Source organism: Bison bison, unplaced genomic scaffold (assembly GCF_000754665.1).
Source record: "Bison bison bison isolate TAMUID 2011002044 unplaced genomic scaffold, Bison_UMD1.0 scf7180017864041, whole genome shotgun sequence".
Lineage (NCBI taxonomy): Eukaryota > Metazoa > Chordata > Mammalia > Artiodactyla > Bovidae > Bison > Bison bison.
The window spans coordinates 2,583,975-2,599,785 of NW_011494613.1; the positions used below are offsets into that span (position 1 = coordinate 2,583,975).

Genomic DNA, 15,811 nt, shown 5'->3' on the forward strand with positions numbered 1-15,811 from the left:
GGTGAACTCACATGGAGTAAATTTTAAAAGATAAGAGAAAGCCCAAATACAATTTGCTATTCAAAGCACACTATGATTTAAAACTACTTTTAAAAAAGAGAGAAGGAAAGTGGGAGGGGAGATGAGGTGGTTCGATTTTTAAAAACATTATTATTATTGGTTAACATTGACTTTTTTCCTCTGTTTCTTCGGGGGTGAAAGTGTTTTTAACCTGGCAAATGCACTCTTCAGAGATCCTTTTCCATCCCATCCACTTGGAGAGGTTAAAGGTTCAATTTCATGGCCTCTATGGAGGCAGTGCTCTCTCTCACAGGATGCAAGAGATAGAATCACCTGCAAGGATAGAATGCAGTTGGACAACAGACACATTCTTACTTCTCTTGTTTTGTCCTACTTTTAGTGACCCTCTTATTAAGTATTGGGCTGAAATATAAATTAAAGAACACGTTGGAAAGGATGTACAAGTGAAGGCTGTGTATGTATATACAGTATGTCAAAAGCCTTTATTTTTATACTTCAAATGCTCTAAATTAATAAAAAGTAATAATTACCATGTTATCTTTCATTTTTTATTTTCAAAATGTTTTAGTGACACAGCTTCATGGTAGACAGATCTCCTGGTTATAGTTAAGAACAGGTGTCATCCTAGAACAGGCAGATATTTTTGTTGACTCAAGATACTGAAGGAGCATCACTTCAGGATGCAGATATAAAATTAAGCTTCGTTACATCAACGTCAAGGAGATATTTTTTTTGAGTGCGTGTTAGTACAGGCATCTTTGCAAATGCCAAGAATGTACTTCTCTTTTGAAACATTTTCTTCTTCATAATACATATGTTAACATTGAAGTTAGTAGACTTCACATCTGAAACCATCACTTAAAAATAGTAAACTAGAAATGTAGTTTATTCTAAACATCCTTTTAAAAAAATGGCATAGGTAAGAATTCTGAGAAAAGGTATCTGATGCAAATACGGACAGCACAAACAGGCCTAAGGAGCAGTTCAGATTTGGATTCAACATGAATATATTTCAGCATTAAAACTTGTTTTCAAAGGGAACTATGTGAAGAAAAGTAGTTTAGTATAGTTTCATGTTTTATCTTTGTCACAAAAGACTTCAAATATCATAATTTAAAAATATGATCTGCTTTAACCAACAGTGCAAAATACAAAGTAGGTTTAGGAAAATACAGATGAGATATAAACCAACAATTCAAATTTTAACATGAAATTTTAAAAAGGCCATTTTAGTACCCTTCAGAAACATTTCCATGTATATGATTAAATACTATTTATGGAAGCATTTAATTCCTTATAAAAACTTTAAATTTTGGCATATTTTTTTCACTTATAAGCACTTCTTTACCTTTTGGGAAAGAATAATCATCAATACAATGAATTTTTATTGCAAAGCCATGTAAGAGGAACATAGGTCATAAAATTTGTATTGTTTTTATGGAATATATCTAATTTCCATGCTACTTTTCTATATTCAGTTTATATATTTCATTGCTTCACAGTATTAATTTTCTCATAGTTTTAAGGATATGATTAAAATGACAGTTTCACATTGTCTAGATATAATTTTTGAAGTATCAAAATAGGTTTTGTTCTTGAACACACTGTTTTACCCTTTATAATTGTATCTAAGTGTATAATTATAATTTATCATTGTATGGGCTTAACTGATAGATATTCTCGCCTCCTGATGGTGCTGTGTAATGAAAATCCATTTTCACAAGGGGGGAAAATACACCATAGGCAATCACCAGTTCTCCTGAAGCCATGAATAGGTGTATTCATAAACCAGCAGCATCACTGCACCACCTAGAAAAGAAAAGAGCAGTTTTTAATCCTGTGAAATTGTGTTGTCTTTCCCACTGGGTTTCTGAATCCCCTGGAGTCTTATGCAGCCTATCAGGCAGAAGCCATTCAGAATCATCAGTTCTCAAGCTCCAACGCATAGAAAACTACTGTGGAAAATTCTCAGAGCAAAATCAAGACCATCTTGAGCCTCCAAATACATTTTTTCCCCATGAGTTTCTGTAACCTTCATCATTTCTCATCAGATTCTTTTTCAGGCACTTTTAATTTTTAAAAGTAAATAAATACACATTTAGTCATGTAAGGGCATGTGACTTTCCTGTGAACAGAAACCTTCAGATTTGTCATATGTAGGCAAAGGATTTATCTTTTCCAGTTTATAATAAGCATTGTTGTAGCTGCATTCAACAAGGACATTTCTAAGATGGTGCTTGATAGATGAGCCTGGTTTTCTCTTACAGCTTTCAAACTGAATTGTAATGTGAAAAATAGCTTCTGAGTCCTTCTAAAATCTGTATTTCAAAACGTAGCCAGCTTTCAACCTCCTTTTGTTGCCTTCATTCCTTTCATCTGCCTCAAATAGAGATATGGATTGCACTCGAAAATCTGGTAGTTGTACTGGGTGTCATAAAACCCATCATTTATCTGGGAAGGGAAGAGTTATATAATTGGCTGCAAAAACGCTTGCTATATAATATGTCAACAGGAATACGATATAGGAAGACAAACACTGAGGCTGCTGAATACCTAGACATTAGAAGCACGTGTATGTGAATGATTTTGTGTTCTCTCCGATGCGGTAAACAGCACACATCCTGTGCCCTTTAAGATGTTCTCTGTCCTTTCGTGTCTATGTGAACAGTACTACAAAATCAAAATGTGGACAAATATCCAGAGCACATCTTAGAGAAGACTTGGCTATGTGAACAGAAGACTGACTTCTGACAGAAAGAAATAGAACTTGATTTTCATCTTATTTTGTACACACTGCCATATGCTTTTTTTTAATCTACAGGCTGCACATGTTTGTGTAACCTTATGCCAAAGATAATTATCTGCCTGTAATTTTCATTTTTAACCCATGAAGATACTCTATTAGCCCCATCTTGGCTGCTGTAGCCCTCCTGGAGCTCTGGCAAACAAAAAGGGATGCGCTACAGAGGGTTGTCATACATATGTAATTGCTGTATTTCCTCTTACTAATCGTTTGCAGTGTAAGACAAGAACACACAGAATTGAGTAAGTTTTCAGCCTAGTGACATTTGGCGTCTGAACCACAGACTTTAAGATTCTCCTTTCCTGGGAGATCCTGATCATTAGCCACAGAGAGCTGTTAAGACTGTTATAAAACTAAGATGTTTTACCCTTTACAACTGTATATAAGTTGGGATGTTTCTCCAGAATGAAGGATGAGAATTCCAGGTTCATCCAGCTTTTCTTTTTTACTGTCTCTCTCTCTCTCAAAAACAAAACAAAACTCTTATCTTTCAGTCTTACCTTCCTCTCTACAACTTTCTTTCCTTTGAGGTTGGTAGGACTTGCATGTTTGGGATGACAGTGGAGACCAGTTATTCACAATTTTGTTTAGCCTGGACACTATGTTCACAACAACCCTTTTCATTGGATTTAACACCATAGCAACTCAGGACACCTCATGCAAAAACATTTAAGAAGCCAACCAAACATTTGTAAGCCTCTAACAAAACTTGGGGTCAGATTATTTAAGAGTTTTGGATTGAGGTTCCAGTCAATTACCATTTTAGCTAAACTCTCCCTGATCACTCTCCCTTTTCAGGCCCATGGCCTCCTGAGAATGCTGGAGGAGGGTCAGTCCTATGATTTTCTCTAATACTAGGTCTACGAGCAGGTTTTTACTGTGTGGTGAAGAAAAAACACCACATTCTTGCAGAGAGAGTTCCACAAAATCACCAATATTCTTTATGACTGAGTTCCTTTTTATACATGGACCAGTAAGACGTCTGAATCTCAAATGTGAAGCAAAAATCCATGCTAAATGCCTAGGAAGTCTGGGATAGATGGACTGGGAATTGTAAAAGTGTTTTCTAAATATATGAAAGTATGAACTGTTCACCAGCTTCAATTTACAGACTGCTGTTCTATATCTCAGGTTGGCAGAAAGGCTGAGATTTAAACGTAAATATGCACGTGTGTGAGTGTGGCAGGGGAGGGGCACATCGGGTGTTCAAAGGGAGGACAGACGGAAGGGGAAAGGGAGAGGGGGGAGGAGCAGGGGAAGGTTTGGGGGAAGATTACCAGGATGTCTAAGTAGGTGAGTGTGGCCTGGTAAAAAAAATCTGTGTGGTCTAGTGCATACTTCTGTACTTATTCACAAGGTTGCTTATAATCCAAGACTATTTGCCCAGGTGGTAAAGTCTGCAGCAGTTGCTTTCTTATCTATTTACATAGAGGCAGCTGACTCTCCCTGTGGGAATGGCAGCCGGCTTTTTGTGGGCTGGCATCCTGAGGTAAGGCCCCGAGCCAATCCCCTCCACCATCACGCCGACAGGAGCCAGGAAGGTGAGAGCCAGGCTGCAGCTTCCCCCGCTCCCCTCCCCAGAGGCGACTGTGAGGAGAGTGGCCCTGGCTGTTCATGGAGTAGTCCTCCTGCTTTTCTGTCTGTCAAGCAAAGTTGAGGCAGGAGCAAGAATGAACTAGAAGAACCAGGGAAAGGTTTATTGGGCTGGTCCCTTACTCAGTGAAAATCCTCGCCTTTAGCCAGAAGCCACTCAAACTCCAACTGACTATGGATCCTTTCCTATTGACTTAAGCTGGGCTTTGGCTTCTATCAGGCTCCAGCAAGGCCATAAATAATACCTTATAACACAAGTTCAACACATCTATTGGATTCCCTTAGTGTCTTACTGCTATGCAACTTTTTATTCTTAAGGTTTCCGTGTTTCACAGTGTGACAAACTTTTATTGTGTTACAGATAGACACAAATAAGAAAAAGAAAAGGGATACTAGAACAATAAAGAAGGAAGGATATAAGTAATGAAAACATCATTACCTGGTCCGAGCCTCATAATCTTGGGAAGCAGGCCTTTATACAAAGCTAAAATGCTAGAACCAGGAGAGAAAGAGCACAAACATTCTTATTCTGAACATGCAATGGATTTGCACCTCAACTTTATTGAGATATTGACCCAGCATTTACCCAAACAAGTCATTTGAAAAAAAATTTTCAAATCTCCAAACAGATAGTATCTGGCCAAGTATTCCCTGCAGCAAATTGGATGAGAGAAAGAGTTAATTCTTTATTACTCAAGGTATGCTGATCTTGTCCCATCAGAAATAGGATTTTTATCAGCGAGATAGTTTTTGTGCTCAAGACAGGCCTCACTTTTAAGACAGCTGTGTATATGGACAAAATGACTCTTGTAATTGAGTTTAAAAGACTTAGTCTTCACAAAAAGAAATATGATGCAGTTTAGATCAAAATCGTAAAACATTACTTGCCTACTTGAGAATGAGACCTGGTGAGGAGGGGCGGAGAGACAAAAACAAGACTTAAAAAAAAAGACCAGCAGAAAAAGGCACATACTTTAAAAGAAAACTACTTTCACAAAACTCTCATGTTTAACTCTCCCAGGAGAATATAATTAGGTGACATTTTGATTAGGAGAGTGAGAGGACACTCATTCTCCTGCCCACGTGGGAACAAGGCATATTATATGCAATAGCGTCTTATGCAAACTGTCAAGCGGAAAGTTCACCTTGGCATTCTAGGACAAACACACTGCATACTGAATGATCGTGGCTCATGTTTCTTGGTGTAAGGAGGTTTTTGCCAACATCTCATTACTGTGTTATCTCACAAAGTTCCTCATCTATTCCCGAAAGCTTCTCGGACACAGACCCAATGCAGGAGGGCTTAATGGCCCTAGTCAAAATGGAAGTACAATACAGTTTTAGCAATGCTTTAGTTTTGCTCATTTATTAAAATAAGAATGTGTTACCCTTCTTCCTGATAGACCGTGGCCATTGTTTTAAAACAGGTTTTGTACTTGATCTCTCCAGGAACTGGCTGAGGCCCTTGAATCCTACTTTTGGCAACATCAAAAGGGATGTTAATGACTGAGGCTATTGTGCCTGAGAGAAGACCAATCCCAAATTTTCTCAAAAACTCCAAGGTTGGATCCTAAAAGAAAAGAAGAATAAAATAACAGAAAGCAAAGCGGAAGCCCCTAAATCGGTTAAACACGATAAAGCAATATATATTTAAGCAGACATTGCGCTGCCTGGCACCCTCCTGTTATTCCAGCGGAACACATTAGGATTTCCTAGGCTGGAACTTGTTTTCTTGACAATCCCATTGGCTATGTTTTTACACATGGTCTAAATTGCTGAAGTACACATTTCCTCACACAGGATTTATAAACACAGTTCATAAAGAAAGACTGGTATGGCATATGGGGATGATTTGTATAATTGGGCTTCACAATGTACTTAGTATTACTGTATCAAAACAGGAGAAATCCAAGCACACTATTAGCTAATTGGCCAGAATATTTTACAAATGACAGCAACTTCCACCATGAAGCCTACTAAAATGCTCATTTGTGTGTGGACCCCCAAATGTTAAATTAAATCAAGGCTACTCTCGGTCTGCTGCTATTCCCCTCCAGGTTTTTTGCATTTATTTTCACGTGTAGCTGATCCACTGTACTGAGAAGTGCTAGCTTCCTGTTATTAACAAACCAACTTGGGGAGGCTGCAAAACAGCCTGTGACATTCTGTGCGTTAGAAACAGTAGTAAGTCACTGGACTAATTGGCTGAAGAATTTATAGCCCATTGTTCCTCAATCATATTCTTCCTTCATGGCAAAGGAAGAAAAGGAGAGAGAGAGAGGGAGAAATATTTCTTCTTTCCATTTGAATTTAGGTCCTTCACTTTGGTCTGATTTGATTTTCCACCCCTGCCTGCTCTGCTTTCTGACATCAAAGTATTTAATTAGGTCTGATGTTGAAGTTGCTTTCCTTCAGCCTATTTTTGTGCCCAGCGAGCTCACATTATACTGTGTTATAATGAATTTGCCGGGAAGTTCTCATTTCGCTTTCAGCCTCAGTCCTTACCCTAAAGAAAGGCCATCTCACACACCGTAAGTTGCTGACAGAGACCTCCCCCATCCTCCCCCTGTCCTCTCTTTTGGTTAGTACTTCAGAAAGTTTTTCAGAGAGGAACAACACCAGGAGAACTTAAGGGGGGAACCATTCTCTGCTTAATTAAAAAAAAAAATCAGGTCTGAGAATTGCATGCTTCTAGCTTTGATGGAAGAAAAAAAATTCTGGAAACTCTGAAATTTTCAACGAAACCAAGAGCCAGATACCATCACAGAAACTCCTACGTGTTTAAATATAAAAAGCGAGGGGTTCGATAATAATTCTTGGATCTGGGCCATACAGGTGCCGAGTAGGTTTAAAGGGATTTAAAAACCAACAGGGTGTTTCAACAGGAAAAACAATGCCGTGATTGCAGCATGAGTGAGGTGTGTTTAAATAATTCCCCCTCCCCCATTTTCTTCTCTTTTACAAGGAGAGAAAAATGCCTTTATGTTACCCTCCTCCATGCTGGCACAGGAGCAAAACTGAAGCTCAGGAGGGTGGTGGATTCAGGGCCAGTTCTGGGTGTCTGACCATGCACTGGCCCCTGCATCCCGTGGAGCCCAGTGGACAGAAGGGACATGTTTGACACCTACCCTTGTTTTACCCTACCCTTGTACTGTATGGTTTCTCTGAAAATAAAAACAACAATAATAAAAGTGCTATCAATACTGTATGAGCCTGGCATAAAATGGATAGTATTTTTATGTAGCCTGTTTTCTAAAGTCTCAAAACACCTGTAATGAGGCCCTTATGGTGCTCCTGTGACATGGCCAAGGACAGGTGAAAGTGATGACTCGTATGCACACAGACCTTTTGGGACATTCAGGGGATCCTGTCAAGCACACAGCTTTCCCCGCTCCTGATGTGTTTGCTGAGGATTGGAGTTGAGGAGGGAGGGGTGGCTGAGACACTCAATGAGGGTCATTGTGTTTGAGACAGTGCTGGGGACCAAATGCTAAGGTCTTCAAGCCATCACAGTGTTCACTAGCACAAACTTAATTGAATCCACGGTTTCTACACATTTCCCAGCTCAGCAGTAAGGTCCCACTGCCACTACCAGTCTGCCAAGTCTCTTCAGTTATGTCCGACTCTGTGCGACCCCAGAGATGGCAGCCCACCAGGCTCCCCAATCCCTGGGATTCTCCAGGCAAGAACACTGGAGTGGGTTGCCATTTCCTTCTCCAATGCATGAAAGTGAAAAGAGAAAGTGAAGCCACTCAGTGGTGTCCGACTCTTAGCGACCCCATGGACTGCAGCCTACCAGGCTCCTCTGTCCATGGGATTTTCCAGGCAAGAGTACTGGAGTGGAGTGCCATTGCCTTCTCCGGTAAGGTCCCACACTAGTTCCCAAATCCAGCTGTGCATCAGAGTCACCTGGGAGCTTTACCAAATATGGATGCACAGCCCCACCTCACACCCACCTTAGATTCCCAGATCAGAATCACCTGGGAAAGTGCCTGAACGTTGATTTAAAAGAACTTTAGGACTTCTCACCTGGCCAGACAGAGGGCCCATGTCTGAGAACCATTGATTTTGATTGCTATTCCACACAGGCAAAGCAGATGGCCAATTGCTACCCCTCTAGGCATTCTAGGAAGGAGAGAAGTCTTTGCAGATAGCCAGGAGGTGCCCCTCACCAAAGACCTCTGGGCCTCTCAGCCTCTTCTTCTGAGCCTATGGTCTGCAAGAGGCAGCAACCCAGCTGGGAATCAGGTACGCCAAGGAGAGCCCGGCCAGCTCCTCTCTGCTTTATTTGCTGCATGTCGTAGCCAGCCTTGGATGAATGCAGCCCCTCAAATGTCCCTCTCCTTCATCCCCTCTGGCTACTCTCACTTCTCTGGCTTTAGCTCATGCCTGTGACTTTCTAGGTCTTGCTTTCTTCTTGCCTCTGTCACCTGTTCTTTGCAGTGGCACAGGGTTCTCTTTGAAAAAACAGATTTGCCTCCCTACTCAAAGGCCCTCAACCCTTCCCCACTCCACGGAGAGTAAGGTCAAAGCTCCTTGTTGGCCGTTGCTTTCTTTCCCATGATATGCTTCCAATTTAACCTTTCGAGCCTCAAATTCTACACCCTTATGCACAACCCACACTATAGTCAGACTGGTTAAATCATAATCATGCAAATTTTCTACCAAATACTTTTCTAACTCCACATCTTTTTTCAAACAATTCACACAACCTAGAACACCATTCACCATCATCTTTGTGGACAGCAGCCCCACTCTTTACAGTCCAGCTTAAATCCCAGCTTGCCCAGGAGACCTCTGTGGATGACCACTGAAGCTGATTTCTGCCTCTCCTGTGCTCCTGAAGCACTGTCGCGATCATTGTTCTACGCTTCTCTTTGTCTGGTTTTTGTTTGTAGCCATCTCCCCTGTTGGACTGCGAGCTGACACCGCATAGGAGCATATATTACTCCTCTTTGTGTCACCTACTGCACGGTGTGCACAGCAAGTGCTAAATGTCTGCTGATTAGCTTATCACTGCACTTTTTTTTTTTTTGGTAGAAACAGTGAGGATCAGGCTTTACTCTTAATTACTATTTCTCAAAGCTCAGTATCTTCTACCCTGGAAATGAGCCCCTATTAGGACTTCATGTTTCTGTCTTTCTGCCACAAAGCATTAACATGGGGACATGACAAGGCATTGGACGTTTGCAAAGTGGAGTATTTCCAGGCAAATGAATTGAGACTCTCAGGTCATGGAGCCAGGCCTGGGCTTGCCAGACCCCATTACTCAGTGACTCACAGAGAGAACCATGATATGGCAACCTGTGACCAGATTTTAGAAAAAGAATGCAATGAGCATAGAGTAAAGTCTTGAAATATTACTCTTTGGGCTCTTCTTTCTTATATTTCCTGATCTTTCCCCTACTGAGGAGAGGCATCCACTTGCCTCAAGAATGAGGATTGTTGTAGCAGGACTATAAAGAGAGGGCAAAAGGTAATATTTAGTGGTTTTCGTTTTCAAATTAGGCTCTTCAGTGTGCTATATCAATTAATCACTCTTTGAGGTAAGGACTATTATTTTTACTTTTATTTTACAAATGAGTGAACTGAAAGGTATAGAAGAAGTATAAGAAGAACTTGAGTGCAAATCCAAGTATAAGAAGAAAATTTTTGTTACATCCAAGTGAACCCAAGACTTTTCCTTAAGGGGATAGTTTTTCTACTGATACTCTTATGGGTTGGTAGGTGGGCTGTATGGGGAGGTACCTGAGAACCTCCTGAAATTACAAGCAATGCTTCTGTGTATGTGTATTTGGGTTTTTCTGGAGAAAGTATCAGTAGATTTTATCAGGCTCACAAAAGTTAAAAACAACTTCATCAAATCATTTTTCCTACCAATAAATTTATAAAGTAAGGAAAGGACAATGCAGTGTTGAAAACAGGAAGCCCTCATTTTCATGGGAGTTATCGGGCAATTCACTGTAGTGAAAATATTTCTGCAAATATTCCCACTCTGGAGTTGGGTTACTCATACTATCGGTGAACTCAATGGTTCTCAAAGTGTAGTCCTTGAACCATCACCATCAGTATCATGTGGGAACTTACTAGAAATGAAAATTTGGGCTTTATCAGGACTACAGTACCCAAAACTCTAGGGACGGAGCACAATCTATTTAAACAAGTCTTCCAAATTATTCTGATGGATGCATGGTATTCTCCAGGCCAGAATATTGGAGTGGGTAGCCGTTTCCTTCTCTAGGGGATCTTCCCAACCCAGGGATGGAACCCAGGTCTCCCTCATTGCAGGTGAATTCTTCTGCAAGAATTCACCTGCAATGAGGGAGATGAATTCTTTACCAGCTGAGCCACTAGGGAAGCCCAAGAATACTGGAATGGGTAGCCTATACCTTCTCCAGGGGATCTTCCCGACCCAGGAATCGAACTGCGGTCTCCTGCATTGCAGGCAGATTCTTTACCAGCCGAGCTACCAGGGAAGCTTGGCTAGATAAGTGATGCTCTAAAGGGATCTAGATGTACTGTGGAGCATTTTAAAGCCTTCTTTGGTGGAAACAGGTCTTTGTTTCTTTAAGGCTGCATAAATGAATGCAACACTGTTAACTCTGTCCACCTTTTTCCGACCCCAGCTCCATCTAAAGAAGAATGCACATCTGTGAGGTTGTTCGGTCTGAGTGAAACCTATGACGTAGTTTGAATGGGTCATTCTGTACTGGCAATAAGTAAATCATTCTTGTCAATAACCACAACAGGAAATAACAATAAAATGGTAAAAATAAACAGAAGTAATAAAATAATATACCTTATAATATTTGTGCTATTTTTCATAACTTTCAGTAAGAGAATTAATGGTACTGTTAATAATAGTTACTTATTTCTAGACAATTTTATATGCAAAAAAACATGTATATAGCATATATAAGAACCCTATGAATTAGGTACATAACCCCCTTTTATAGATAAGGACATGAAACTTAGAGAATTAGGCCAGTTGATCAAGACCACATTGCTTATAAGAGATCGAGGTTGGATTTACACTCAAATTTTTCAGACTTCCAACCGCTACACTTTATTTCAATTCATTCACTATGTTATATTGCCTCTCATTCACCATTCATTTGTTGTATATTCATCCAACCTACATTTATTGTACGTTACAAGTTGCTGTGCATTAGCTGAATGCCCAGCCTTCTGGCTTGATTATCATATTACTTGGGATGTCATTCTGCCTCATTTATTTTATTAAAAATTGGAAAAAGCTGCTGATGATAATGATAACACACAATCTGCTAGGCACTATGTTAAGCACTTTCTGTATATTTAAGCCTCACAACATTGCTGAGTAGATGAGGCATCTGAAGCTTACAGAAACTATCTATGTTACTAATGAGTATAAAGTTAAATTAACCAAAAAAGAGCCATGATTCTATTATTTGGAAGTGAAGAAGTCAAAATACTGAGAAGCTCTGAGATTGCCAGATATCAACCAGCAGAATTAGAGACATACCCTTGCCTCTCAGGACTGTACTCCACTTTAACAGTCAAGGAGATCACCTCTCAGTCCAAGAGAGACTTAAGTGGTAGAAAATAAAATCACAAGACTGGAAGTGAATTCAGAAGGTCCCCTAACCTAAAGAGTGACATCAGCAAGGTGGCAGAGCAGGAAGACTTGAATTCTTCTTTCTCACACAAACCCAACAATTCATGGACAGATTCTCTGCGTGAGAAATCAAGAAATTAGTTGAAAATTCCTGTACCCTGGGTCCACATGAACAGAGTTATAGAATTCAGTAGGGAGATTCAGCACACCCTCCCACCAGAGTCCCTGCCCCTCGTGTATTGCCATATAATCAGGAAGACTCCCTAACTTCCTGCTTCTCCTAGGGGAGGGAAGGGATTAATTTGCATGTTCACTTTCTCTGGGGCTGAATGAGAAGAACTGGTATAAAGAACTGGTATATTCTTGCCTATCTTGGAGTTCTGATGGCTCCAGTAGAGTCTAGCCACCGTGGGGCGAACTGAGATGAAGGGTTGGACTGCTAGAGGCCATATCTTTCCTCTTGCTCAGTACAGAGTAAGAAGACAAAAATGACAGCTGCCTGCTTCTCCCTGAGGAGGGAAAGAGTTAGTACAGGTCCCCAGAATCTCTAGCCAGTCTGAATTGTGGGGGTCTTCTCCTGCATGAGGCTAGTCTATGAAGACTGCCTTGTCTTTGTTGGTGTCTGCACAGACACCAACAAAGAGAGTTAAGGAAAATGAACAATCGGGCAAAGATGTTCCAAATTAAGAAACATGATATAGCTCCAGAAACCGACTATAAGGAAAGTGAATTACATGATTTACCTGACACAGAATTCAAAAAAACTATCATAAAGATGCTCACTGAGGTCAAAGGAACATGTGTGAATAAAGTGAGAATTTCAATGAAGAGATAGAAAATATAAAAAATTACCAGACAGAAATCATGGAGTTGAAAAATGCAATAATTGAATCAAAAATTCACTAGAAGAACTCGGTAGTAGACTAGATCAAACAGAAGGAATCAGCAAACACAAAGACAGAGACTATTGGAAGTAATTCAGTCAGAGGAGCAAAATGAAAAAGGAAGGAAAAAGAGTAAAACTAGTCTAAGAGATTGTGGGAGACTATTGTACAAAGCCCAAAATAGAAAATTAGAAAATACCTCAAGCCAAATGTAAAAGAAAACACAACATACCCTAACTTATGAGATTCAGCAAAGGAGTACTAAGAGGGAGGTTCACAGTGATAAACACCTATATTTTTTAAAAAAGGAAGATCTCAAACAATCTAATTTTATAGCTCAAGGAACTAAAAGGAACACTAAGTCCAAAGTTAGCAGGAGGAAGGAAATATTAAGATTAGAGTGGAAAGAAAATAAACATTAGAAAAACAATAGAAAAATAAATGAAATTGAGTTGGGTTTTTTAAAAGATAAAACTGACAAACCCTTAGCAAAACTAATTAAGAAAAAAAGAGAGAAGACTCAAAATCAGAAATGAAAGAAGAGAAATTATAACTGACATTATAACAGATGCCACAGAACTGGAAACGATCATAAGAGGCTATTGTGAACAATTATATATGAACACACTGGATAATCTAGAAGAAATGGACAAATTCCTAGAAATAAACAACCTATCAAGACTAAATCACAAAGAAGTAAAAAGTCTGAATAGACCTGTAACTAGTATGGAAATTACATTAACAATCAAAAATCTCCCAACAAAGGAATGCTCAGGACTAGATAGTTTCACTGGTGAATTCTACTAAACATTAATTCTTCTATTAATGCCAATGCTTCTTAAATTCTTACAGAAAATTGAAGAGGAAGGAACACATCCACCTCATTTTATGAAGCCAGCATTATCTTGATATCAAAGCTGAAGACACCACAAGACAAGAAAACTATAGGACACGATCCCCGATGAATATGATGTAAAATTTCTCAAAAAACACTAGCAAATCAAATCCAACATCACTTTAAAAGGATCATACATTATGACAAAGTGGGATTTATCCCTGGGACAAAAGGATGGTTCAACATATGAGAATCGATAATATGATAAAGCACATTAAGAGAATAAAGGATTTTTAAAAATCACATGATTCTCTCAATACATGTAGAAAATGCACTTGATAAAATTCAGCAAGTTTTCATGATAAACTCTCAAGAAAATAGAAACAGAAAGAAAGTACCTCAATGTAATAAAGTCCCAACATAAGTAAAGCCCACAGCTATTATCATATTCACTGGTAAAAAACTGAAAGCCTTTTCTCTAAGATCTAAGTAACAACACAAAGATGCCTGCTCTTATCATAGTAACATAGTAATGGAAGTCCTAATCAGAGAAATTATGCAAGAAAAAATAATAAAAGGCATCAAAGTCAGGAGAAATAAAATTGTTGCTGTTACATATGACATGGTCTTATATGTAGAAAGGATTCCCTGGTGGCTCAGACAGTAAAGAATCTGCCTACTATGTGGGAGACCCAGGTTCTATACCTGGGTTGGGAAGATCCCCTTGAGAAGGGAATGGCTACCTACTCCAATGTTCTTACCTGGAGAATTTCATGGACAGAGGGGCCTGGCAGGCTACAGTCCATGGGGTATCAAAGAATTGGACATGACTGAGTGACTAACATTTTCACTATATGTAGAAAAACTATATGTAGAAAAACCTAAATACTCTATAACAAACATTCAGAACTAATAAATTAGTAAAGCAGCAGGATACAAATCATCATATAAAATCATCATATAAAAATCACCCATGTTTCTACTAACAGTGAACTATCTGAAAAGAAAATTAGAAAAGTAATCCCATTTACAATAGCACCAACAATAATAAAATACTTAGCAATAAACTTTGGAGAAGGCAATGGCACCCTACTCCAGCACTCTTGCCTGGAAAATCCCATGGACGGAGGAGCCTGGTGGGCTGCAGTCCATGGGGTCGCTAAGAGTCGGACACGACTGAGTGACTTCCCTTTCACTTTTCACTTTCCTGCATTGGAGAAGGAAATGGCAACACGCTCCAGCGTTCTTGCCTGGAGAATCCCAGGGACGGGGGAGCCTGGTGGGCTGCCGTCTATGGGTCACACAAAGTCGGACACAACGAAGCGACTTAGCAGCAATAAACTTACCTAAGAAGGTGAAAGACCTGTATACTGAAAACTACAAAACATTGGTGAAGAATTTTAAAAGACAAACACAAAGATAGTTCATGTTCAGGTATTGGAAGATTTAGTGTTGTTAAAATTTCCATACTACCCTAAATGATCTTCAGATTCAATGCAATTCCTGTTCAGTTCAATTCAGTTCACTTGCTCAGTCATGTGCAACTCTGCGACCCCATGGACTCCAGCATTCCAGGTCTCCCTGTCTATCACCAACTCCTGGAGTTTGCTCAAACTCATGTCCATCGAGTCGGTGATGCCATCAAACCCTCTCATCCTCTGTCATCCCCTTCTCCTCCTGCCTTCAATCTTTCCCAGCATCAGGGTCTTCTCAAGTGAGTCAGTTCTTCGCATCAGGTGGCCAAAGTATTGGAGTTTCAGCTTCAGCATCAGTCCTTCCAATGAACACCCAGGACTGATCTCCTTTAGGATTAACTGTTTTGATTTCCTTGCTGTCCAGGGGACTCTCAAGAGTTTTCTGCAGCACCACAGTTCAAAAGCATCAATTCTTCGGTGCTCAGCTTTCTTTATAGTCCAACTCTCACATCCATACATGACTACTGGAAAAACCATAGCTTTGACTAGATGGACATTTGTTGGCAAAGTAATGTCTCTGCTTTTTAATATGCTGTCTAGGTTGGTCATAACTTCTCTTCCAAAGAGCAAATGTCTTTTAATTTCATGGCTGCAGTCACCATC

At 39.8% G+C, this 15,811-nt stretch overlaps 1 protein-coding gene across 2 annotated transcripts in view; it reads right to left on the minus strand.

The window, feature by feature from the left end:
• Positions 1-555: 555 nt before the first annotated feature.
• The window catches only part of SLC25A21 (solute carrier family 25 (mitochondrial oxoadipate carrier), member 21), a 529,689-nt gene continuing 514,433 nt past the window's right edge, over positions 556-15,811 (minus strand). Inside the window, exons 8-10 of one of the 2 annotated variants that reach the window (XM_010835322.1) lie at positions 5,806-5,987; positions 4,857-4,909; positions 556-1,830 (exon numbers count right to left, since the gene is read on the minus strand). In XM_010835322.1, the coding sequence (XP_010833624.1) occupies positions 1,769-1,830; positions 4,857-4,909; positions 5,806-5,987 (297 nt within the window). In that variant the 3' untranslated portion in view covers positions 556-1,768. The remainder of the gene's footprint in view (positions 1,831-4,856; positions 4,910-5,805; positions 5,988-15,811) is intronic. The other variant, XM_010835323.1, reaches the window with a different exon arrangement.